We start from the raw sequence: 26,862 nt of genomic DNA, 5'->3' as shown, positions 1-26,862 counted from the left end.
ATCCAATGCAGCCTTGATGTCACCTCACCTCCCTTCTGTACATAATCCACTTGTTGTGTCAACTTCTTGAAGAAATCAATAAGGTTAGTTAGGCACAACCTACCCTTCACAAAACCAAATTATTCCTTTCCAGATGATTATAAAACCTAACTCTTACAAGCTTTTCCAACACCTTACCCATAACTGAAGTAAAGTTCACTGGATTATAATTAGCAGAACTGTCCCTACTCCCCTTCTTAAATAAAGGAAGAACATTTGCTGTCCTCCAGTCTTCTGGCACTACTCCTGTCGACAATGATGACACAAAGATCAAAGCCAAAGTCTCTACAATCTACTCCTTGGCTTCCCAGAGAATCTGAGTATAAATCCCATTCAGCCCAGGGGTCTTATCTATTTTCAGATCTTCCAAAATTGCTAAAAGCTTCTCTTTGTCAACTCAATCCCATCTAATCTAGTAGCCTGTATCTCCCATTGCCCTTTTCCAATGTGAATGCTGACGAAAGGCATTCATTAAATGCTTCCCTATGTCCTCAGATTCCACACACAACTTTCCACTATCATCTTTGATTGGCCCTAAGCTTACTCTAGTCATTCTTTTATACTTGATTTACCTATAGAAAGCCTTAGAGTTTTCCTTGATCCTACCCACCAACAACTTCTCACATCCACTCCTGGCTCTTCTTAACCTTCTCTTTAGATCTTTTTTGGCTAACTTATAACGCTCAAGCCACCTAACTGAGCCTTCACACTTCATCCTCACATAAGCCTTCTTCTTCCTCTTGACAAGGGCTTCAGTACAGCATAGTACAAGTGCTTCAGCCCTAGATGTTGTGCCGAACTTTTATTCTACTCTAAGATCAAACTAACCTACATACCCTTCATTTTATTATCATCCATGTGCCGATCCAAGAATTGCTTAAAGTTTCCTAATGTACCTGACTCTACTACCATTGTTGGCAGTACATTCCATGCACCCACCACTCTCTGTGTAAAGAACCTATCTCTCCTAAACATTCCTCCAAGCACCTCAAACTTATGTCCCTTGTCATAGCATTTCTGCCCTGGGAAACGGTCTCTGACTATTCCTTCTATCTCTGCCTCTCATCATCTTGTACACCTCTACCAAGTCACCTTCCATTCTTCTTCACTCCAATGAGAAAAGCCCTAACTTCCTCAACCTATCTTCACACGACATGCCCTCCAGTCCAGGCAGCATCCTGGTAAATCTCCTCTGCATCCTCGCTAAAGCTTCCACATCCTTCCTATAGTAAGGTGACCAGAACTTAACACAATATTCCAAGTATGGTCTAACCAGGGCTCTAGAGAGCTGCAGCATAACCTTGTTGCTCTTAAGCTCAATCCCTCTGCTAGTGAAAGCCAACACATCATATGTCTTCTTAACCCTATCAACTTGGGAGCTATAGATGCAGCCACCAAAATCTCTCTGTTCCTCCACACTGCCAAGAATCCTGATTTTAACCCTATATTCTGACATTCAAATTTGACCTTCCAAAATGAATCACTTCACACTTTTGCAGTGTCATCTGCAAACTCACTCACCCTTCCAGTTCCTCATCCAGTTCATTTATAAAAATCACAAAGAGCAAAGGATCCAGAACCGATCCCTACGGAACACCACTGGTCACCGAGTTCCAGGCTGAATACTTTCCATCTACTACTAGTGCCTTCTGTGGGCCAGCCAATTCTGTACCCAGTCAGCCAAATGTCCCTGTGCCCCATGCTCCTTACTTTCTGAATGAGCCTACAATGGGAAACCTTATCAAATGACTTGCTAAAATCCATATACACTACCTCCACTGCTCTACCTTTAACAATATGTTTAGTCACATCCTCAAATAATTCAATAAGGCTTGTGAGGCATGACCTGCCCTTCACAAAGGTAATCTGAGTATCTCTAATAAAACAATGGTTTTCCAAGTAAGCATAAATCCTGTCTCTTAGAATCATCTCCAATAATGTGCCCACCACAGACGTAAGACTGACTGATCTGTAATTCCCAGGATTATCCCTATTACCTTTCTTAAACAAGGGAATGACATTTGCCACCCTGCAGTCATCTGGCACGACTCCAATGGACAGTGAGGATGCAAAGATCATTGCCAAAGGCACAGCAATCTCTTCCCTCGCTTCCTGTAGTAACCTTGGGTATATACCGGCTGCCACAGGGGACTTAAATATGCTAGTGTTTTTCAAAGTTTTCAGCACATCCTCCTTCTTAACAATTGTTTAACTGTCAACTACCATTCATGCCTGGATGTAGCAGGATTGCAGAGCTTAGATCTGATCTGTTGGCTATGGGATCACTTAGCTCTGTCACTTGCTGCTTATGCTGCATGTTTGGTAGCTTCACCAAGCTTACCCCTCATCTTCAGGTATGCCAGCTACAGATCCTGGGAGAAAGTGAGGACTGGCAGATGCTGGAGATCAGAGTCAAAAAGTATGTTGCTGAAAAAGCACATCAGGTCAGGCAGCATCCGAGGAGCAGGAGTGTCAACATTTCCAGCATAAGCTCTTCACATTCCTGATGCACAGCTTATGCTCGAAACATCGACTCTCCTGCTCCTCGGATGCTGCCTGACTGGCTGTGCTTTTCCAGCAGTACACTTTTTGGCTCAGGTACAGACCTGGCATGTCCTCCTGCACTTTCCATGAACCAGGGTTGATGGTACTGAGCAGTAAAGCTAAAGATTGAACTTATATTTTTAAGTTATAGAGATGTTCACTATTGAAACAGACCCTTTGGTCCAACTCATCCATGTCAGCCAGATATCTTAAATTAATCCCATTTTCCAGGACTAGGCCTTAATGTATTTGTAAAAACCCTTTGGATTCTCCTTAACTCTATTTGCCAAAGCTAGTTGGACCACTTGTTCAGAAAGTCTGTTTCTGGGCTCTTATTGGAGTCTCACTCTCCAGGAGCACAATTTTGAAAACAAGGTCATTGTAACTATTCATCATATCAATGGAAATTTAACATATGTCCAAGTGGACATAAATAACACCAAAGATGAGAAAGCAGAAAATTTACTCAGCAACTTCATTTTTTAAAGTTTCTCTGTAGGGTGCAGGTACCATTGGCTCGGCCAGCATTCATTCCATCAGTCACAGTCCAGGAGAAGGTAGCAGTGAAGTGCTTTTTGGAACAATTACAGTTCTTTTAGTTTGGGGACACCCACACTGGTGTTAAGGGAAGTGAAGGAACAGCGATATAGTTTAAACCCAGGCTGTTGTGAGACTGGCAGGGAGTTTGCAGGTGCTGATATTCCTTTTCATTTGAGGCCTTTGTCCATCTAGTTGGTAGAGCTCACAAGTTTGGAAGGTGCGGTTGAAACAGCCTGGTAAATTAGTGACCTATCTTTGTGTTTTTTGAATGGAACATCTGCCCTATAAGATTGCTTGTGGTGTGCATTGTTTCAAATGCTTAAAAGAGAAGTCGATTAGGGGTCTCTAATCTCTATAAATAAATAAGTGGAAAAATTGTTTAATTTCTGAACAGATATGGCATGTGCATCATCAAAATCATATGTTCCTAACTCAACAAAAGGAGGCCATTGGCCTTGCTGGCTCTTTGGACAGCAAATCCAATTCATTCCCTGGCTTTATCCATGCAGCCCTGATTTAGTCCTCAAAAGTATCCATCCAATGTCCTTTAGGAATCACCTCTGATTGGCTCTGTTTCCAACCCCTTCACTAGCTCTGGTGCCAAGTGATTATTACTAATTGCCTAAAATAGCTCTGAACATCCTTCCCATATGTATTGCCCAAAAATTTAAATCTATATCTTCCAGTCCTTTTACCATCAGTGCATGATGGTAGCCTTTTTAAATTATTATTCCATCTTAAATCTGTCATAATCGTTTCTCCTGGAAAAGAGCTCACCTCCTTTATATGTTCTAAGTATTCCCCTTCCCCGATCCTTTTGTTCCTGTGTGCTCTGTGAAATGACATGAGAGAGTGGAACTTAAAGTGCTCCCGGTCGTGAGTTTTGTGTTGAGGAGGATTTAAATCAGGTGAAAGGGTCACAATTAAGGTCCCCATACAGGCCTCATTCTATAGCCACTGATAATAACTTTGGTGTCAAGCAAGGGGGACCCTAACAGGAAAACCCAATAAGCAAACCTATACATGGCTGTTGTGGTTTCCAAGGCCTGGGGTGGTCTCAGTCAAAGCCATTCAGTCCTGTTGCACTGACCTGGAGAGAGCTACCACCTGCTGTTGCCTGTCGACACCACTTCCCTTTCCCTGTGAAAGGATTCTGGGTAATCCCAGATGGAGGACGGGAAAACTTTCTGGCTGTAACAGCTGCTCCTTTTTTGAGGTGTTTTAGGTGTTGGAGGTGACTTCCTCGAATTCCAGGAGCAGCAATTACTGTTTTATATGCTGTTGCATTGTTTTGAAACTTTGGAGGAAAAAAAAAGTCAAAACAACAGCAGTTTTAAAAGGGAGAAGAACAGACAAAAGAAGCACATGGTGAAGTTAGTGCAGGGGAGAGAGAGAGAGAGAGAGAGAGAGAAAGAGAAAGAAACCCACACTGCTAACTGACAGAGTTAGCAGTTATTGCCTTTGCTGTTGTATTCATGTATCACTGGACATCGGAGTGCATCTGGGAAAGTTGAAAAAACAGTGAAATTCACAACTGATCTTAGAGGAACCTGTCAGAGCACAGAAGCAGATAAGTGGATTTTAAAAGTGGCCTTAAAACAAGTCTGCAGTAGTGAGTAGAGTAGGTTCTTTCTTCATTATATGTTTTATTGAGCTATGTCTCTTGATTAAACTTAAAATATATGCCATAAGTATTGATTTAACCTGAGCATTGTTTTGAAGAGGAATGAGACGGTGCAATTTTCTGGGACTGTACATTGAAAGAAGCAAAAATGTAGAGTGATATGCTCTTCTTGTCAGATGTGGGAGGTTAGGGAGAGTTTACGACTTATTGAGGATTATATCTGCAATAAATGCCGTTGGTTGCAAATCCTATCAGATCGAATGGATCAGTTGGAGTGACAGTAAGAGGCAATGAGGAATTTACAAGAGCAAGGGGGTGTGATCGATGGCAGTTATAGGAAGGGAAACAAAGTTACAAATACAGTCACATAAAAGGGTTAAATCCAGGAAAGGGAAGACTCCTGCAAGTAGCGCAGGAGTCTTCTGTGGCTATCCCCATTTCAAACAAGTATGCTGTTTTGGAAAGTGTAGGGAGCGATGGATTCTCAGGGGAATGTAGCACGAACAACTAAGTTTCTGATATCGAGATTGGCTCTAATGCAACGAGGGGTACATCGGGTTCCAAGAGATCAATTGTGTTAGGGGACCCTCTAGTTCGAAGCACAGATAGATGTTTCTGTGGCCAGTAGCGAAATATCAGAATGGTGTGTTGCCTCCCTGGTGACAGGATCAAGGATGCCTCAGAGAGGGTGCAGAATGTGCACAAGGGGCAGAGGGACCAGCAGGAAGTCATTGTACACATTGGAACCAATGACATAGGAAGGGAAAAGGCTGAGATTCTGAAGGGAGATTACAGAGAATTAGGCAGGAATTTAAAAAGGAAGTCCTCAAGAGTAGTAATATCTGGATTACTCCCAGTGCCATGAGCTAGTGAGGGCAGGAATAGGAGGATAGAACAGATGAATGCATGCCTGAGGAGCTGATGTACGGGAAAAGGATTCACTTCATTGGAATCATTGGAATCTCTTTCGGGAAAGAAGTGACCTGTACAAGGACAACAGATTGTACTTAAATTGGAAGGGGACTAATATACTGGCAGGGAGATTTGCTAGAGCTGCTCGGGAGGAGATAGTGAGGAAAGATTTCAATCTGAGACTGTTACAGTTGAGAACAAAAGCGAGTCAAACAATCAAGGCAGGCAGGGACAAAACAGAGAACAAGGGTAGGAATGATAAATTAAACTGCATTTATTTCAATGCAAGAGGCATAACAGGGAAGGCAGATGAACTCAGGGCATGGTTAGGATCATGGGACTGGGATATCCAAGCAATTACGGAAACATGGCTCAGGGATGGGCAGGACTGGCAGCTTAATGTTCCAGGATACAAATGCTCCAGGAAGGATAGAAATGGAGGCAAGAGAGGAGGGGGAGTGGTATTTTTGATAAGGGATAGTATTACAGCTGTGCTGAGGGAGGATATTCCCAGAAATGGATCCAGGGAAGTTATTTGGATGGAACTGAGAAATAAGAAAGGGATGATCACTTTATTGGGATTGTATTATAGACTCTCTAATAGTTAGAGGGAAATTGAGAAACAAATTTGTAAGGTTATTCAGCTACCCGTAAGAACAATAGAGTGGTTATGGTAGAGGATTTTAACTTTTCAAACATAGACTGGGACTGCCATAGTGTTAAGGGTTTAGATGGAAAGGAATTTATTAAGTATGTACAAGAAAATTTTCTGATTCAGTATGTCAATAACCCTACTAGAGAAGGTGCAAACTTTGACCTGCTCTTGGGAAATAAGGCAGGGCAGGTGACTGAGTTGTCAGTGGGGGAGCAATTTGGGCTCAGTGACCATAATTCTATTAGATTTAACGTAGTGATGGAAAAGGATAGACCAGATCAAAAAGTTGAAGTTCTAAATTAGAGAAAGGGCAATTTTGACAGTATTAGGCAAGAACTTTCAAAAGCTGACTGGGGGGGCAAATGTTTGCAGGTAAAGGGACGGCTGGAAAATAGGAAGCCTTCAGAAATGAGATAACGAGAGTCCAAAGACAGCATATTCCTTTTCGGATGAAAGGAAAGGCTGGTAGGTATAGGGAATGCTGGATGACTAAAGAAATTGAGGGTTTGGTTAAGAAAAAGAAGGAAGCATGTATAAGGTTGATAGATTGAGTGAATCCTTAGAAGAGTAAAAAGGCAGTAGGAGTATACTTAAGAGAGAAATCAGGAGGGCAAAAAAGGGACATGAAATAGCTTTGGCAAATAGAGTTAAGGAGAATCCAAAGGGTTTTTACAAATACATTTATGACAAAAGGGAAAACAAGGGAAAGAATAGGGCCCCTCAAAGATCAGCAAGGTGGCCTTTGTGTGGAGCTGCAGGAGATGGGGCAAATACTAAATGAGTATTTTGCATCAGTATTTACTTTGAAAAAGGACATGGAAGATATAGAATGTGGAGAAATACATGGTGACATCTTGAAAAATATCAATATTACAGTGGAGGAAGTGCTGGATGCCTTGAAATGCACAAAAGTGGATAAATCCGCAGGACCTGATCAGGTGTACCCTAGAACTCTGTGGGAAGCTAGGAAAGCGATTGCTGGGCCTCTTACTGAGATATTTGTATCATCGATAGTCACAAGTTAGGTGCTGGAAAACTGGAGGTTGGCTAATGTGGTGCCACTGTATAAGAAAGGAGGTAAGGACAAGACAGAGAACTATAGACCAGTGACCCTGACGCTGGTGGTGGGCAAGTTGTTGGAGGGAATCCTGAGGGACAGGATGTACATGTATTTGGAAAGGTAAGGACTGATTAGGGATAGTCAACATGGCTTTATGTCATGTCTAACTAACTTGACTGAGTTTTTTGAAGAAGTAACAAAGAGGATTGCTGAGGGCAGAGCAGTAGATGTGATCTATATGGACTTCAGTAAGGCGTTCGACAATTTCCACATGGGAGACTGGTGAGTAAAGTTAGATCTCACGGAATACAGGTAAAACTCGCCAGTTGGATACAGAACTGGCTCAAAGGTAGAAGACAGAGGGTGGTGGTGGAGGGTTGTTTTTCAGACTGAAGGCCTGTGATCGGTCCACTACTTTCCAACATCCATATAAATAATTTGGATGTGAGCATTATAGGTATAATTAGTAAGTTTGCAGATGACACCAAAATTGGAGGTGTATTGGACAGCCAAGGTTACCTCAGATTACAATGGGATCTTGATCAAATCCTGAAGAAGGGCTTATGCCCGAAACGTCGATTCTCCTGTTCCCTGGATGCTGCCTGACCTGCTGCGCTGTTCCAGCAATACATTTTCAGCTCTTGATCAAATGGGCCAATGGGCTGAGAAGTGGCAGATGGAGTTTAATGCAGATAAATGCGATATGCTGCATTTTGGGAAAGCAAATCTTAGCAGGACTTATACACTTAATGGTAAGGCCCTAGGGGGTGTTGCTTAACAAAGAGACCTTGGAGTGCAGGTTCATAGCTCCTTGAAAGTGGAGTCACAGGTAGATAGGATAGTGAAGGCGGCGTTTGGTATGCTTTCCTTTATTGGTCAGAGTATTGAGTACAGGAGTTGGGAGGTCATGTTGCGGCTGTACAGGACATTGGTTAGGCTACTGTTGGAAAATGTTTTGTGCAATTCTGGTCTCCTTCCTGTCGGAAACTGTTGGAAAATGTTTTGTGCAATTCTGGTCTCCTTCCTGTCGGAAAGATGTGAAACTTGAAAGCGTTCAGAAAAGATTTACAAGGATGTTGCCAGGTTGGAGGATTTGAGCTATAGGGAGAGGTTGAATCGGTTAGGGCTGTTTTGCCTGCAGCGTCGGAGGCTGCGGGTTGACCTTATTGAGGTTTATAAATTCATGAGGGGCATGGATAGGATAAATAGACAAAGTCTTTTCCCTGGGGTGGGGGAGTCCAGAACTAGAGGGCATAGGTTTTGGGTGAGAGGGGAAAGATTTAAAAGGGATGTAAGAGGCAACCTTTTCACAAAGACAGTGGTACGTGTATGGAATGAGTTGCCAGAGGAAGTGGTGTAGGCTGGTATAATAGCAACATTTCAAAGACATCTGAATGGGTATGTGAATAGGAAGGGTTTGGAAGGCTATGGGCCAGGTACTGGCAGGTGGGACTAGATTGGGTTGGGATATCTGGTCAGCATGAACGAGTTGGACTGAAGGGTCTGTTTCCATGCTGTACATCTCTATGACTCCCCATGAATGCCAGTTCACCCATGACCTGGGATCCACTTGCAACTGAGAGCCTCAAATGGGTGTCATCCTGGCATAAGCCACTGGTGGCGCTGCTGTGCATTAGAGCTGCTGGCTTCTGTTTTGTCCAGTTTCGTGCCTGATTGGTATTTGATTCTGTGGTTCTTCCATAAAAGAGGTGACACAAAATACTAATCAGTTCTGCTGGACTGTGAGACCTCCAACATCTTTGTTAAATCCCACCACAAAGTCCATATTGCTCTCCCTATCCATTCTGCCAAAATGCATTATTACAAATCCCTATTTTGAATGGTTACATTTGTCGCTTGTCTGCCCACATTTTGCTTGCCAGCTATGCTCTTTGTAATTGATTAATATCATCTTCACTGTTTGCCACACCTCCACATTTTGTATCATTGGCAAATTTTGAAATTTTAGTCTGTAGTCCAAAATCCAAGTTACTTCTATATTTCAACCACAAAAGCAGTGGTGCCTTGGGGAACACCACTATCAACTATTGTGCACACTGAAAGGCAATTACTTGCCATGACTCACTGTTTCCTGTCCTTGAGCTATTTTTTTAAAAATTCAATCTGACACTGGCATTCATGAGGCACAATGTTGTTAACTAGCTTTTTTTGTGACACTTTCGGGAATAATACTGCAGTTTCAACTTTGAGCAAAGGTAGACTCTGACAGAAAGAAAGAACTTTTATTTATGTGGTGCCTTTCATGACCTTAAAAAACATCCCAAAGCACTTAACAGTCAATTAATCACTTTTCTGAAGCAAAGTCATTGATACGAAGTAAGGATTGTCTATTAAATTTCAACATACAATTGAAGTTATTTTGTGAAGTGCTCCTGAGGTTGCCACCACCAGAATCTTTCAGCCAGTTTGATTCACCCCATATAATATGAAGAAGTGGTTGAATGCATTGCTTGCAGTAAAGGTCACAGTCCCTGACAACATCCTGGCTGTAGTACTGCTTAAGTTCAATATCTTCACCTCAGGTTTTGTTGCGGGCGTTCCTCTGGATGGATAGTTTTAATCAACCTGTCTAGGTATGTTATGACACATATCTTTGGACCAGATGGGATTTGAATCCAGGCTTTCTGTCTCAAAGGTAGAGACTCCATCATTTCACCACAAAAGCTCCAAGGTTATCCATTTTGTGATGCATAATAATCCTTTACTCTTGTGTGCAATATCATCTTAAGCTGAAGCAACAGCAACATCCGATGGCGTCGTGTGTGGCCATGTTATAACTCTTCACTGTACTCCTATATTCTTGTGTTTGAGTACATGCGACAATAAAATCCAAATCTAAATCTAAATTTGAATCAATCCCAATGACAGAAATGGGGATATTTCTTGATCACATAGTGTTTGTAACTTTTCATTCTTGGGACATGAGCATTGCTGGCCAGACCAGCAATTATTGTCTATTTCTAATTGCCTTTGAGAATGTGGTGGTGAGCTGCCTTACATATAGAGTAAGGACACCCAAAGCGATGTTTGGCACCGAGCTCCAGGTTTTTAACTCAGTGACAGTGAAAAAACAGTGAAGTAATTACCGAGTCAGGATGGTGAGTGGCTTGGAAGGGAACTTGTAGGGAATGGTGTTCCCATGTATCGACCACCCTTGTCTTCTAGATGGTAATGGTCGTGAGTTTGCAAGGTGCTGCCCAAGGCACCTTATAAGTCGTTACTATCCATCATCTAGAATGTGTACATTGCTGCATCTGTGCAACAGCGGTGAAGTAAGCTAATATTAAAAATGGTTGATTGATGACAATCGCATGCTTTGTCCTGGATAACATCATGCTTCTAGAGTGTTGTTGGAGCTGCACTGATCCAAGCAAGTGGAGAATGTGCCATTACAGTCTTGACTTGTGCCTTGTGGGTGGCAGACAGGCATTGTGAAGTCAAGAGATGAGTTATTTAACACCGAACTCCTGTCGTCTGATCTGTACTTGCATTCACAATATTTATCGAGCTAGTCCAGTTTAACTTCTGCTCAATGGTGACCTTCACTCTCCCAGAATGTCAAGAAAGGCAGAGTCAGCAATGGTAATGCTATTAAATAGAGTCATAGAGATATACAGCATGGAAACAGACCCTTTGGTCCAATCTGTCCATGCTAGCCAGCTACCTTAACCTAATGATGTTGAGGGATGATGTTGGATTCTCTCTTGTTGGAGATGATAATTTGCAACTGTTGAGAATCTGATGGAGCTTGTAGCCAGGACTACGACATCATTCACCACCCCTAACATCAGGAATGACCTCTTTAACGAAAGGGAGTTAGGCCATTTCCCTTTGAATTTAATATATTCCCATTGCTAAATTTCCCAATGGTGACTTCTGAGGGGTTACTGTTGAACAGCACTTTTTTTTTTACATGGACCAGCTATATAAGGACTTTTTAAAAACTTGTTTCATGGAATGATAGCATTTGTTGCCCATTTCAAATTTTCCAGAGGACAGTTAAGAGTCAACCATATTATTATAAGCCTGCAAATGTAGGCCAGAAAAGGTTGGCAGATTCCTTTCTTTAAAAGGACATTTGAGACCAAATGGGGTGTTAATGACAATTGACAATGGATATATACTCACCAATTGTCTAGCTTTTTAGTCTAGTTTATTTTTGCATTGAACTGAAGTTTCAACAACTGTGATGGTAAGATTTGAACCCATGACATTATCACATTCCCCCATTATAAAAGTGAGCCAGGGACTTGGAATTGTCCATTTGCCTGAATTAAAAAGCAAAATACAAAAGACCATCCATTAAAAAAAACACTCACCTTGTTCAGCATCACTTCATTCATGTCCTGTTGCCATTGAAACACAATGGCTATGCATGTACTATCTACTAGATTTCACCGAAAACCTCACCAAGGCTGCTTTTCACAACAACTTCTAGACTCATTCTAAAAACATAGGGCAGTTTCTAATCAATCTGTTCAGAGATGTTATCACACAACTCCAGAGCAGGTGGGACTTGAACCAGGCCTTGTGCTCCAGAGGTAACGACACTATCACTCCACAAGAACCCTTAGGTTCCATAGTACTTACTTGGATAGTTAGCCATGAAATATCACACAGATTAAAGCCTCCAATTCTGAGATAACTCCACAACCAAATCCACAATCTCATCACCTTTCCACCCTTCCGCCCTAACCTTAATCCTAATCCTACACTCCTCCCATCCATGACCACACTGCACTACCATCCACTCCTGCTCTAGTCATCATTACCCTTCCCTATTCACTAATATCCAGTCTGGACTTTTAAACTTGTTTACAGGCCAATGTTGCAAAAAGGGGAGTATGTATATCATCCCCAGTTTCATCTTGGATACTCCACTAAGTAGTTCTGTGAAAGCTGGGTTTGGAATACCCCCGAAAAGCATATGCAGCAGCATGGAAATGGAGGAACCTCAGCATTGTGCTAACTTGACAAATATCGTTGTGGTTTGGAGATCGAGGCCACGATATTCACTTTGTAGATAATTAGTATGTTGGGTGATACACACATACAGACATCGCCAAGACATGACCATGTGCATGACTAGTCACCTTGAACTCAAGGTAAGCCAAGTGCAGCTCAACATAGGAAATCTATTACGATTTATTAGCATGCTTCCTCAAGTGCATTTAATGAAATGGGTTCTGTTGTACAGTGATACGGACATAGCTCTTTGATCTGCAAAACATAGGAAGAACCATACTTTATCCACCACTGTTTAGAGACAGTCATAATAATCAGATCATGTATGTAGCTATAATCAGCCTGACAGAATGTTACTGTTCAAATTGTAGCCTAGATCCGTCGACTCAGATTGGCTGCTGATTGACTAACATTGAAATGTGCAAAAGTTAAGCCATGGTGAAACCTCATTAACTCAGGAGAAATCCGATGCTTTAGCCTCCAAGCATTTTTGGATCAGAATAAGAACAACAGTTCATTTTTTACGCTGTGTTGACAATGAACATCCTCCAGCTTACCATAATAGTCAACAGATTGCTATTCTAAGCTTGGTATTTTGTACAGAAAAATTCTGTGAAAGCCATTTTCTCCAGTGACAGTAGAAAGAATAAAATGAGAGTCTGGAAATTCCCTCAGTCATTGTCACCAAGTGTTTCAAGAATTGTTTGCAACACTAACATAAAAGGACCAAAATTCTCCAGAGGTAACCCATCTAAAAGAGAGGTATAAATGCATATAAGAAACAGCTATGGAGCTAAAATGTAACTAAAAGGTAATTATTGTTATTGGCAACTTTCCGTTTTATGAGATAATGGCTTGCACCATGGTATTCAAATTACGTGAAGCACAACCTAGTGTCTCAGGCGTCCCACTGTGGTATTGCAGTTTCTAACGTATTTTCTGATGTCAAGGTCATATCTGAGACAATGAAGGTTGAAATTATTCAGCCTTTTTGTGCTGCCAAGTATATATCATCCAAGTCTTACCACTATCAATGCATGTGTTGAGGATGCAGGTTTGGTGGTCTCAGTCAGGACTCAGTTGTTCCATACTTTCTTATTCAGATTGGATACAAGAACCACAGCATTTGCAATTCATGCATCGACTTCAGCGTCAGACGGCAGATTGATAGTAAATGTGGAACCTAGTTATACGAAGCTATCAACAATCTTCAGCATCGCTCTGTCAATGTTGATACATGGTAGTAAGACAACATCCTGAGCCAAGACATTTGTCTTCCCAATGGTCAAATCAAAATCTTTCTAGATATTGGAGTATGGGAGTATCAAGTGCTGAATGTATTACTTGGTATAGAAATGTGAATGTGGCATTAAATATACAGTGCCATACTCTGAGGAAGACTTGGCACATTTTTGATTTGAATCTCAGGTGGGCAAGACTGAACACCTCTCTGTTAGTTCTAGTTTGTAAACAGTCACCCTCTCAGAATGACCTGAAGGGAATTGGTAGCAATAAATAGAATTGCATGTCGAAGAGTATTGGTGATAGCACAAGGACTGTTTGACCCACTGCAGATCTCCAAGTGTTCCAATGTTAACCCGTCATAGCTAACCTTACGCATCATGTTATTGTAGAAAAAGACAAACACATTGAGTGTCTTCAGCAGCTGCCAAATTTTATTCAACAGCTCTAACAGACCACCTCTGCAAACACAGAAATACAGAAAATAGGGAGGAGCAGGAGTATATTGCTCAGGCCTTCAAAGATGCTCCACCATTCAAAATGATCATGGGTCATCATCCAACTCAGCATTCTGTTTCCTCCATTGTCCTCAAGCCATGGATCCCTTTAACGCTAACATTATCTAATTCCTTATTGAAAACCTTCAATATTTTGGCCTCAGCCTCTATAGTGGAGAATTCCACAGGTCACATCTCTTGGTGAACAAATTCCTTCTTGTCTCACTCCTAAATGGTCTACATTGTATCCTTAGACTGTGAAGTTTACTTCCAAACTCCTTGGTTTTTGGGAACACACTTCTTGTCTTGACATTGTCTTGTTCTGTTAGAATTTTATAGATTTCCGAGAGACTCCCCCTCATTCTTCTAAACACAACCGAACATAATCCTAACCAATCCAATCTCTCTTCATACAGCAGTCTTGCCATCCTAAGAGTCAGTTTGGTAAACCTTTGTTACACTCTCTTCATTGTCAAACATCTTTCCTCAAATGAGGAGACCAAAACTACACACAATACGCAAAGTGTGGTCTCACTAAGACCTTGTGCAGTTGCAGCAAGACACCCTGCTTCTGTACTCAAATCCTCTCCATATGAAGGACAATTGTTTTTTGGTAGCAGGACTGAATGCCTTGGGAAGATCAATGAAGGCTTCCTTTTTTCATGGCATTTCTTTCCTGAAGCTGTTGAATTGAGAGAATCATGTTGATTACTAATCTTCCAGTTCTAAAACCACACTGGGATTTTGTGTATGCATTCAAGCAGCAATTGCTGCCATTTTCTCTCCCAGGATTCTCAGTTGTGAGATGCCTTGATTGCCATTGCATTTTGTTGCTTTAGAATCAATTGTGACACAAGATGAACTCAAGTCAACCAATATGAGACTAGCACCAGCTTTACATTACCAGACATCACTCCTTCAACAGTATTTTCAACATGCATACTTACAATAGCAGTGACTGCAACATAGGTGACACTCTGGGGCGCATCAGAGATCAGATGCAACACTCAAGTCTATTTAAAAAGGAAAATTCTCATATGAACACAGTCATATTGCCTATCCAAGAATCAACTGTTCCTTAACATGATTAAGCAGGCACTCTCCAACATTCGCCCACACAATGCAGAAATGAAGTGAAGATACTTTGTAATAGCATTTTAAATGCTGCTGTCTAAATATATGAGAAGCTCAAACTGAAAAATTATGACTTGTTTGATAGTTTAGCTTAACACTGCCGTAAAGAACCAATCATTGAATGTAAGCCAACCACTCTCATTAATTATGAGTGACCTAAGCAAGTCCCTCAATGCAATGAAAACTGCTCTAAGTAAAAGCCATTTTGATCTCATCATACATGCTCTCATGTTCCCAGTGTTCAAATATATCTGATTATTCTGGACACATTCTATTTTAATTTGAGCATATCTTAAACTGTAACTGAGACCTTGCCAATTCCAGCTGGCACTTCCATATATATTCTCACTGGATGACTAACATGATGTTTATCTAGCAACTGAGAATGCTGGGGAAAAAAATAGCAGAGGATGCCCCTTGAGTGCATCTTGATTGTGTTTTTTGACATGGAGGAGGGAATTTGGATTCATACATTCTCTAACACTTTTAAAATGGAATATAAAACTATATATGGATTGGTGTTTTCTTTGTCAGATGATTTGGTCCAAATTTGATCCTAAGATTAATATAACCATAAATAATTTCATTCAAAACTATTGAGGACCAAGTTAATTGAATTATGAGTCATTTGGATTGACTGTGAAATTCTTATAATTTTGCAACATCTTCCAGTATTTCTCCTGCTTCCATTAACTGCTTCAGATTTTTCTCTTTCCTGTGAGGAATTCTCTCCTTTGCATTTTCACTCAGTTGATAAGGTATTAAATACCACATAGAAATATCTGACATTCTACTCATTGACAGGAAGGACTGCAATGTCACTGAAGAAGATGAATGATATGTTTTTGCTGCCCACCTCTTCCTCTCCTTTCCCCAAGACTCGATGGATAGTCCATGAAGTGTTTGCGTGTAAGACTGATTTTCCCACTGACACGGCTGATAAATTTTTGTGTCAATCGAACAAACAGCTGAACTTGTGCTTTCAAGGTAGTAAAATAGACATCTTAAACACAGTAGTGTCAGCCAGACCGGTATAACTTGAATTTAGCACAAAACAAGGAGAGGTGAGGAGCAATATCTTCATGACTCTGATATAATTAATGGGCTCGGCTGACAATATAAATGGAGCAAATCAAGTTTCTGAGTTTGTAAATATATCAAGCACCAAATATCTTTATGAAATCCTTCATTCATTTTCTTCCTGTTTGGTATGAAATTAACATGGAATTGACATTAGCAAATTACATTAATTCATCCACTCATTCTAGAATTTTTTGTTGACTGATGTTACAACTAAGACTTTACAAAACTGCAATTGCTTCTCAAATGACAAAGGCAGTAGTTTCTTTTGCTCTTCTCCCCAAACTCCATCTTCAAATCATTAAACACAAAAGATTAAATAATCACAATCACTTGTTAGCTAGTGACATCTGTCATCTGTTACTCTTGCAGGATGATGTGTAGTTTTGGTACATCATACTTCTTTCACCCCAGTTACCCCAGCAATGTTTATGTGGCAAATTTGCCATCTCCTTGATTGCAGTTAGCTGTGTTATACTCGTAATTTTCATCCACATTACTTGCTAATCTGTTTAAAGCTAAAGATGATAACTATTCATTTTTGTTACTTACACTTTCTTGAACTACCACATTAGCTGTTTCCTTTTAGAGAGTCATCACCTATACCATGCACTCTGCCAAATAAATGATATTGCTTGGACTCCATAAACTCATATGATCCACACAAACATAACTAGTTAACCATACCAACTCAACCAGATGTACCAAAAATATTAGTTATGCCATCTTCAGCAAAATGTGTTCCAATCAATATCCCATAGAGCTCAGGCAGCCTTGCAGTCCATCATATCTGTGCCAGATCGTTTGCAGAGTAATTACAAGTAAGTTTGCTCTCTAGATTCTCCCATATGTCCTAGCTGTTTTCTTCAGAAGACTTAGAAAATAATTTTTCTCTGCAATTGTGTTTTTGATTTTGTTGTCATATAGTCTATTTAAGCTCTATATCAATGTGGCACAGTAGTTATCACTTCTGTCTCACAGCACTACGGACCTGGGTTCAATTCCAGGCTCGGGCGACTGCCTGTGTTGAGTTTGCACGTTCTTCCTGTGTCTGAGTGTGTTTCCTGCAGGGCTCCAGTTTCCTCCCACAGTCCAAAAATGTGCAGGTTAGGTGAATTGGCCATGGTAATTTCAGGGTTATAGGGTAGGGGGTGAATTTTGGTGGTATGCTGTTCGGAGAGTTGGTGTGGACCTGTTGGGCCAAATGGCCTGCTTCTGCTCTGGAGGGATCCTATGATTCTATGAATAACTTCCATAAATGGACTTCAAATTCTGAACCATTTGGAATACATCTTTAACTGCTCAAAATGTTGGCAAACATGTGGAAATCCTAAATCTTTCAAGATAGGGCTCCTCTGGTGTTATCTCCACTTTACTGCAATGTACCATGTCAATACGCAAGATTCCTCATCTTTGGCAAGAGGAATGTAAGAGAAATTGGAGAAGACAAATTCAGACCAGAAATTAAAAGATCATTTATATAACTTAGAATAGAAGGGGGTTGGCCCAGTAATATCACTGCTCTGCTAATCCAGAGCCCCAGATAATGTTCTGGGGACCTGGGTTCAAATCCCACCATGGCAGATGGTAGAACTTGAATTTGAATTCAATAAACAAGTATGGAATTTAGAGTCCAAAGTTGACCATTGTCAGAAAGCTAGTCCTTTTTTTTTCTAAAAGCTGTTCCTTAGCTCAAGGAGACTTTGTCCCTGCTTTTCGTCAGAGGGGCAATAAACTGGGCCGGGCTCTTATCAGTCTGATTTGGTACAGAGATGAAAATTATTTTGAGAGGCCTATTGTTTATATATAAACAGATGAGACTTCAGGCCAAAGTGCTCATGTTTTAAAAGTGACCTGTGTAATGAAAAGGGAGTCGTCAGCTCTTTAACTGGGCTGAGCAGTTTTTAGTTCAATCTTGATCTGGGAAGTTCAACAGGGAGTTGTGTGGAAACTCTCTCTCTTTTCTGCCCTTCAACTTCAACCTCTAAGCATGTGTTCCATTTATACTGGTTTTTAAAGGGAGTTTGCTTAATGGCTGTTTTGTATATTCGGAACAGCATAGTTTAGTCTAGTTGGATAGGTTGAGTTCTGTAGAGGTTCTTTATTCTGTTCTTTGTGTTTCATTGTGTAATTCTGTGAATAAATTTTTGTCTGTTTTAAAATTTAGTAGTCAACCTATCTATCTTACTCCGGGTATGTTTCACTGTACACTTACTGAAACAAATTGTAAAGTTATGATCTGGGGCTGCCTGCTTAAGAATGTTTTGAGTGGTCTGGCCTAGTCCATAACACACAAGAATCCATCATCGATTATCAGGAAAAACTGGTCTGGTTCTCTCACAAACTGCCATCCTTCCCTGGCCTGATTTACGTGTGACTCCAGATGCACAGCAATATGGTTGATGGCTGTGAACTCCCTTCTAGGCATATAGAAATGACTAATAAATACGGGCTCAGCCAATAACACCCTCATTTCATGAATGAATAAAAGAAACAATAAATTAACCACAGTAAGCACAAAATTGGACCTTTATCATAGTTACAATATTTACTCTATACGTTTACATATGCCTTTAAAGTACAACATCTTTGCATCTTTGGGAAGGATTTACCCAATTCAGAGGAAACTCTGATGCCAGGGTAGATTCAGTTTAAATGATTGTTTGGTTAAACAACAGAATATCCTTGGGCATTTCCTGTCTGCAGACAATTAATCATCAGGAAGAGCAGTTAATAAGAAGTAGTGTGTTAGATGATGCTGCAGCCAGTCAAAGAGTAGTCAGGCTTTAGAAGGAACGTTCAGCAAAGGAGACAGTGCAGGAAAGGCTGAAATCAGAGGAAGCGTTGCTCTGGCATTTAGTGATATTTCCCTGTCCCGACAGGCAGTCAGAAAATAAACAAAAGTGTCATTTCCATGGCTTTAATGACCAAGGAAGTCAGCAGCTGTGGGGTGGTCACACAAACATGGCCGCTCTATTAGAAATAATTCAATAATAATGGTTAGACTGCAAAGTGACATTCATAATCTCAAGCTCGTTACTCTGCATATCAGAAGTGGTTAGTGATGAGGTGGCTGTCCCAAATATTGGATATAATGAGTGACCATTACCCATGTTGAGCAAAACAACCTCAAAATAAGCGTCCCACAGTCAAGGCAGACGTGATCCCTGCAATGCCAAGACTGAATGACTACTTGAAGCAAGCCTCCCAGTCCATGAAAACTGATGCAGACTGATGTATGCAACTGAGTAATGAGAGGTGACCGATATGAGTTCTATTTGTATTCACAGCAGAAATATACTCAGAAAGGGAGCAGAGAAAAAAAAACTAGAGCTGGTGTGCTATTTAAAGCACTAGTAACTGTGCTGAAGCAACTGGGACGGGGTGCAATTGAGCATCCTGTCACTGACGGAAAGGGTGTGTGAACCAATGAAAGAGATGATCATCCCCTGCACCTGAAGGCATCCAGTGATGGTCCCAAAACCAATCAGCCTTTCATGAGAGTTCCGTTTTTATGCAATCCCGTTTATAAGAAAATCATGTTACATCAGCACCATTTAAACTAATGGGGCTGGAATCAATACTCACTTTAAAAGTTTGCACGATAGAAACAGTGTCAATCGCATTATTCACATTAATGAAACACACGTTATAGCGCAATGACCTATACTCTGACCTCTAGTACATGGCACATGTTGGCTGCTGGATGCAGCCGACTGGATGTTGCACTGGCATCTCCAGATGTATAATGACCCAGTTACCTTCATTGCCATAGGGAATAAGTAGCCATCCCATACCATTTGCTTAAACTACTCATCCAGAATTCAGCTCAGACAGCTCCATAAAGACAAACAATTGTCTATAAAAACATTCAGTCTGCTGTCATCTTATGTGGACATTAGCCTGTAATTTGGGACATTTGTACCCTCCTTCGATAAATCTCCTCATACCCCCATAATGCTGGTGATCTCCTAGTGTTGCAGCCTATTTGAATTAACCAGTCACTCACTTTCTCTCCCCCTCTCCCTTGTCCTCACAGGTAGAGCCAGTCACTGAGTGAATACTACTCACTGAGAATTGGAACTCTCAAGACTCACGAATGAGATAAGTTTAGACTTGGTCCAGCAAATATAATTAAGTTTATCATTTTTGACGGTAGTTTACTCATCTCATTCATTATATTAAATTGTTTTGATATTTCTTGAGGGACTGCACAGTGGCTCAGTGGTTAGCACTGCTGTCTCACAGTGCCAGGGACCTGGGTTCAATTCCAGTCTCAGGCGATTGGCTGTTCACATGGTCTCCCCATATCTGCATGGGTTTCCTCTGGGTGCTCTGGTTTCCTTCCACAGTCAAAAGATGTGTAGGTTAGGTAAATTGACCTTGCTAAATTTCCCATTGTATCCAGGGATGTGTAGGCTAGGTCGATTAGCCATGGGAAATGTGGGGTTACAGGGATAGGGTGGGGGTCTAGTTGGATTGCTCTTTGGAGGGGTGGTGGTGACTCAATGGGCTGAATAGCCTGCTTCCACACTATAGGAATTCTATGATTGAGTAGAAGACGACAGGCTGGTCAAGGAGAAGGCAAGGTCAAGAACTGCCTTCAAATTTAGTCTTCTGTATACTGTTGTTTCCTACATATTGAGAGTAAATACTACAATATGGTATTCAGAGGTATATCAGGCTCTAATTTAACTATCGCATTAGAACATAGAACATAGAAGAATACAGCGCAGTACAGGCCCTTCGGCCCTCGATGTTGCGCCGATCCAAGCCCACCTAACCTACACTAGCCCACTATCCTCCATATGCCTATCCAATGCCCGCTTAAATGCCCATAATGAGGGAGAGTCCACCACTGCTACTGGCAGGGCAGTCCATGAACTCACGACTCGCTGAGTAAAGAACCTACCCCTAACATCTGTCCTATACCTTCCACCCCTTAATTTAAAGCTATAAATTACTGAAAGAGTATTCCACAAACTCCACCACGTAATGCTCATCTGTCTTCGCATGTCTTTCTAAAATGCACATGACTTGACTTTAAAGTTTTGCCTAGCTCTGTGTGTTTCTCTCTTCCTCTAACTCTACACACACTATGCTATTTATGCCCAATGAGGACCAACTTTCTGACATCATCACAAGTCTGCTTCTGGTCCTCAAGCTCTTGCACAACACTCAGAAATCCAAGTGATTTAACTTAGAGGTAGTGCTTACAACAATCCTCAGCATTGACTCTTTCAAACCCATATATGACAAACAAGACCTCTCACAATTTCTTAACAGTGCACTTCAATTCAGTTGAACCATCAACCTTCAATGTTCTTTCGTACCCTTGAATAACAATCTCACTGTTTACATATGCAACTCAGTTTGTCTCAACAGATTTTTTTGGGACAGGACTCCTGATCACCATTATCTTTGGTGTGAAATGTTCTCTAACATTTCATATGCATCATTCTTCTGAACATTCCCATGGTCAAAAGAGTTCAAAACTCTCTCAACTCTCTTCATCAACATCAATTTTGTGGATCATTTGATATATTCCAGTCCTAATTATGAAAACCCCAATGTGTTTCCTGAGTAGACTATTACTCTTCCATAATACAAAACTAAATTATCCTTTCAACAGTGTGAGTTGCATTGAAGCCAAGATAATTTAACACCCAAAATTATAAGTGTGGCTCATGATTGATGTGTTAACTTCTAATTGTTTGTAGTCGTAATGATTAAAAACAATGAAGAACATATTGCTTAAAGTTTTGTTGTGGCCTTATTTTGCAATTTGTTGTGGTACTACATCAATCTCAAATTCAGTAAAATCATCTATTTCACTGAGAATAATTGCTTCTGACAATAGTTAATGTGTTTTGCAATGGACACTGGTTGAAAAAGTGTTCGATGAGGAGGGTTCATAATGAATATGGATGTAGTGAATCTCAATTTATGAGAAAAAGCCAAATTTACATTTTATCTAAAGTATAATAACACACTACTTGAATTGTTGCCAAATTATATAACATAGTTTCCATTATAACTAGCTTATGTAATATAGTTTTCATTATATACTGCAGTGAAGGTAAATCACTACCACCTTGAAGGTTTTATCTTCCTCCGGGTGTATACTTGATAAATTAAGAGTTCTCAAAATTTGCTTTCACATTTGTTAACTAATGCTGAATATGGATATGAAAATACAGACAATACAATCAGGAGTTAAATTTAATTTTAATGTCTTTTAAAGGTGATTTATGTCAACTGATGAAGGAGCATCACTCCGAAAGCTAGTGTGCTTCCAATTAAACCTGTTGTTCTATAACCTGGTGTTGTGTGATTTTTAACTATGTCAACGGAAACACTGTGCTGCTGGCAGTGAAATGGAGACAACATCTATCCTGTGAAAATCTTAGAAGATCAGCAGGAAAAGAGAGAACTGAAAGGTTACATGTGCTGATAATAGAGGCCACCTAATGAGAGCCCTTGTCATTGAAATAACTCCACACAGACTTTCTCATCTCAGTCTTAAATTGGCATTGTTTTCTCCTGATACCATGCACTCTGGTCCTAGACTCTCCCATGGGGGGAAATATCTCCTCAGCATTTGCCTTGTCAAGCCCCTTAGTGTTTCAATGGGATCACGTGTCATTTTTCTAAACTCCAGTCAGTATGGTCCCAATCTGTTTGGCCTTTGCTCATAGGACAATCTTGCTGAAATAACTTCACAGAGGCTGGTATCCCATCACCAAGTCATCCTTTATTTACACTTGCATTGTCCTTGACACTGGTCCAGCTTCCTCACAGCCAGTTCTTAAAGTCAACAGAAATTCTGACACCTGTGTTTACATTTGTCAGCCAGGGTTCCCTGATTGGAGCAGATTAACAGGCCCAATTAGGGAACTCATCTTCTATTGGGTCCATCTGGGCTGACTTTGTTAGAATCACAATAGTATTATTCATAGAAATCTAGTCCCCACAGTTTCGAGCCAGCACCAGAATTATAGCTCCAAAACACTTTGGCCATTTTCTCTCTGTGTGATTATCTGTCATCTAGCTGTTTTTCTCATCAGATTTCTTTATAACTTTCCTTTGTCAATAGATCACATTTCTTGACTTGCTTGACTGCGCAGCATATAATTATTTTTTTCAAATCCACTGTTCTCTTCAGCTGTCTTGAAGAATGTACTGCCTTTTACCCTTAAAATGTTGATTCCATTCTTCGTTTTGTCTACTTCTCATTTAGTGTCTATCTTGTATTTTGCACGTAATTCAGTCTGCTCTTTTTAATAGTGCAGCACCTAATGTAGCAATTATCTCTCCGACTGACAGAGGATCTGGCTGTATTACCATCCTCATGCATGAAGAGAAATAAGAAATACGTACCCTGAGGTGACTGTGGCAGCATTTAACACATAGTTTCATAGCTTGTTTTTATGGCATTCCTTTGTTTTTTTAACACAGTTTTGTTAACCCTCTACTAAAATTGTTAGCAATGCAATTCCACACAATTTAAGTCAAGTCTTTCCATTCTACTAACACGGCAATAGCTTTTTGTCTATAATATTTCCACTGTTGGCATACACCATGACAAAATACATTCATCAGTGGAATAGTATCTGAAGAAATCACAGTAAACTACAACAGATAATGTAAAATTCTGACATTGTTCTCATATTAAATTCAAGTATAACAAAGTGTATTTTTGATAAGTGAATACAGTCATTTCCATTTAATTCTGGCAATATAATTAGAAACATCCCAGTATGGTGTGTTTAGCCTTTCACATTATATTTCTGCCAAACCTTTAACTTACAGCTTATATTTGGATAGTGTTCCATTAGATCCTTCAGAATATTTGTAAGTAACACAAACACTTGGATACAAGCAACTAAAACAGTATTCCATGATCCCATTTAATGTAACCGCATAATTTTAAAACTGGTAAATTTGCCAGAAACTGGTAAATTTGCATCATTCTGCAAGCACACATAAAAACTACAAGTCAAGGCAGCAAATATTCTAACCAGCTATACTTTCCAAGCCTGGTGCATGACCAACATTGGACCCACTCTCCAACAAGAATACTCAGTGTCTCAATGCTTCTGTACACTTACCAGAGAAGTTGACTTTACGGATATATTCAAGGAGGACCTTGCCATCTATAGGGTCCATTTTGGAACAAAGTCCAACATGTCCTCGACAGAGATCTTTGTGCATGTTGTGTAGAGCATGTGCCATGGCATAAACTGCATCAATAACAAACAGTACTTTTCCTTCTTGCTCATAAGAATTATTTCGCCCAATTCTCTCCAAGCCTAGAGAAGAAAAAACATAAAAATATTCATGAAAGATTAGTGCACAATCTTTAAAAAAAATGCTGAAAATGCATAATCAAGATTTTGGGAGAGAGAAAAATTAAAGACAGTTGTTTCAAAACATGAAGAAATTACCACATAAAAACTGTGATTCCATTCCATTTTCTTAATGTGAAATGGTGAAAATGGTGATTTAAAACTAATGCATTAAAATTCCATAACATAACATATTGGAACACAACCATAATGTAAAGAAAATTTTACCACGTTAATGAAAGTGATATCTCCCCTGAGATCATTTTATAGTTCTCTTTTATTGAACCTTGCTTTCCAATAATCGCAACAGAAAGGAGCAGAAACCATTTTTGGAAATACAGTGTTAAGTAAATTTACTTTGTTTCGAAAAGAGATTATTCTGAAATCATTGAGCAGGAAATTTCAGGTCATACTGAGGTCAAAATAGACTGAAGTTAGGCATGCTGCTGTGACCATTTCTGCGAGTCCCTTTGGAATTAACACCCAATGCAGTAGCTGATTGGTTACAGTCAGGATTTCTTGCTCCATTTCCAAGTTACATCATTTACTGTATCCGCTGCACCCGATGTGGTCTCCTCTACATTGGGGAGACAGGCCGCCTACTTGCGGAACGTTTCAGGGAACACCTCTGGGACACTCACCAACCAACCCAACCGTCCCGTGGCTGAACACTTTAGCTCCCCCTCTCACCCCGCCAATGACATGCAGGTCCTTGGCCTCCTCCATTGCCAGACCCTGGCCACACGACGCCTGGAGCTCACCCTCACTTCCTTCCACCTATCGTATTCCCAGCACCCCTCCCCCAAATTCCCTCCCCTCTACCTTTTATCTCAGCCCGCTTGGCACACCAGCCTCATTCCTGAAGAAGGGCTTATGCCCGAAACGTCGATTCTCCTGCTCCTCGGATGCTGCCTGGCCTGCTGTGTTTTTCCAGCACCATATTTTTCCACACAAGTGGAAAAATATCCCATGGATCAATATCCCATTTCCAATAGCTGCTAGATAATTAAAGGCCCAAAGTTTTCCAGTACTGACTGAAAGCAGGGACAGATTTCTAGTTAGTAATGTAATAGGTTTATGCCTGGAGCACTCTATCTCCTAATGGGGGACAGTGAGGTAGGTTCATTGGGGCCAGTCAGCTAGATTCCAGTGAGAGTTGGGCACTGAGAAAGGCATGGAGTCTGTTTCTGTGGACCGCTCCATTCGGTTGCCAGCAAGTTCCACTCTACCCTACCCAACTCCACTACAACCTCCTTAACACAAAACCATGGGCATTACCATCCAGGTTTACTTGACAGTTTTATCATGTAGCATGGTCCCCACTTGGCCAGCAGAGAAGATGATAATTTTTTGACCCTTCTTGCCCTGAAATTAATTAGGTAGAGGGACTACTGGAAGGTAACAGGGTCTCCATATCACATCTTCTAACCTCCCTCATCCCTATTCTCCAGCCTACCACCGGGGGAACATTAAATTCCATCTGTGAATGTGAGTAATTAAAAATATCCAAGTGTCTTGCCTATCCATGGTCACTCTATTCTTCCTTCCCTCTTGACAAGTCTCAGGTTGGTAAAGGGTCCTGCTACAGTTATGGAGGCAAGGAGCTAAATTTAACTGATCCAATTTTGATATTAGTGTTGCAACATTATCTTGACCACGATTGAAGGGAAATCATGCCTAGTGGTCAAATCAGCAGAGAAATCTGTTACAGTGTGACTGAGTAGTCATATGAGGTCAAAATAGACTTTACATTTGCTGTTCAAGATGATAGAAGACCATAAGACATGGGAGCAGAAATAGGCTATTTGTTCCATCGAGTCTGCTCTGTCATTCAAAGAAATCATGACTGATCTGACAATCCATTCTCTTTGAAATAAAGGCCATCAGTCTAATAGCTTCTCCATTAACTACTGAACTTGGATGTTAAGGTTTTGTGGTTTATACATAAGGAGTCCCAATTTTTTTGTATTCCAGCTTCCTGCAGTTTTTCCCCATTTAAACAATATAGAGTACTAACAATCCTCCTGGAAAATGTATAAATTTACATTTTTCCACATGCTATTGCATTTGCTAAGTTTTTTGCCCACTGACCTCAGCTGTCTATCCCCCTCTGTTGGCTTTTGTGTCTTCACATCACTGCTTTCCCACCTATTTTTGTGTCATCCACAAAAACTGGCAATAATACATTCTCTTCTGTTAAT

General features: G+C 40.6%; 1 protein-coding gene across 7 annotated transcripts in view; it reads right to left on the bottom strand.

The window, feature by feature from the left end:
- LOC122563223 (metabotropic glutamate receptor 4-like) overlaps window positions 1-26,862 on the bottom strand; it is a 1,211,357-nt gene that overhangs the window by 484,322 nt on the left and 700,173 nt on the right. For all 7 annotated transcript variants that reach the window (XR_006315533.1, XM_043716802.1, XM_043716807.1 and 4 more), the window contains exon 7: window positions 24,425-24,625. Coding sequence is in view for 6 of the 7 variants with exons in the window: in XM_043716802.1 (XP_043572737.1) it covers window positions 24,425-24,625 (201 nt within the window). In the remaining variant the exon portion in view is untranslated. The remainder of the gene's footprint in view (window positions 1-24,424; window positions 24,626-26,862) is intronic.

This window comes from Chiloscyllium plagiosum, chromosome 26 (genome assembly GCF_004010195.1).
Source record: "Chiloscyllium plagiosum isolate BGI_BamShark_2017 chromosome 26, ASM401019v2, whole genome shotgun sequence".
NCBI lineage: Eukaryota > Metazoa > Chordata > Chondrichthyes > Orectolobiformes > Hemiscylliidae > Chiloscyllium > Chiloscyllium plagiosum.
Note: the sequence above shows the minus strand (reverse complement) of the source record. Positions and strands in the feature narration are given on the sequence as shown.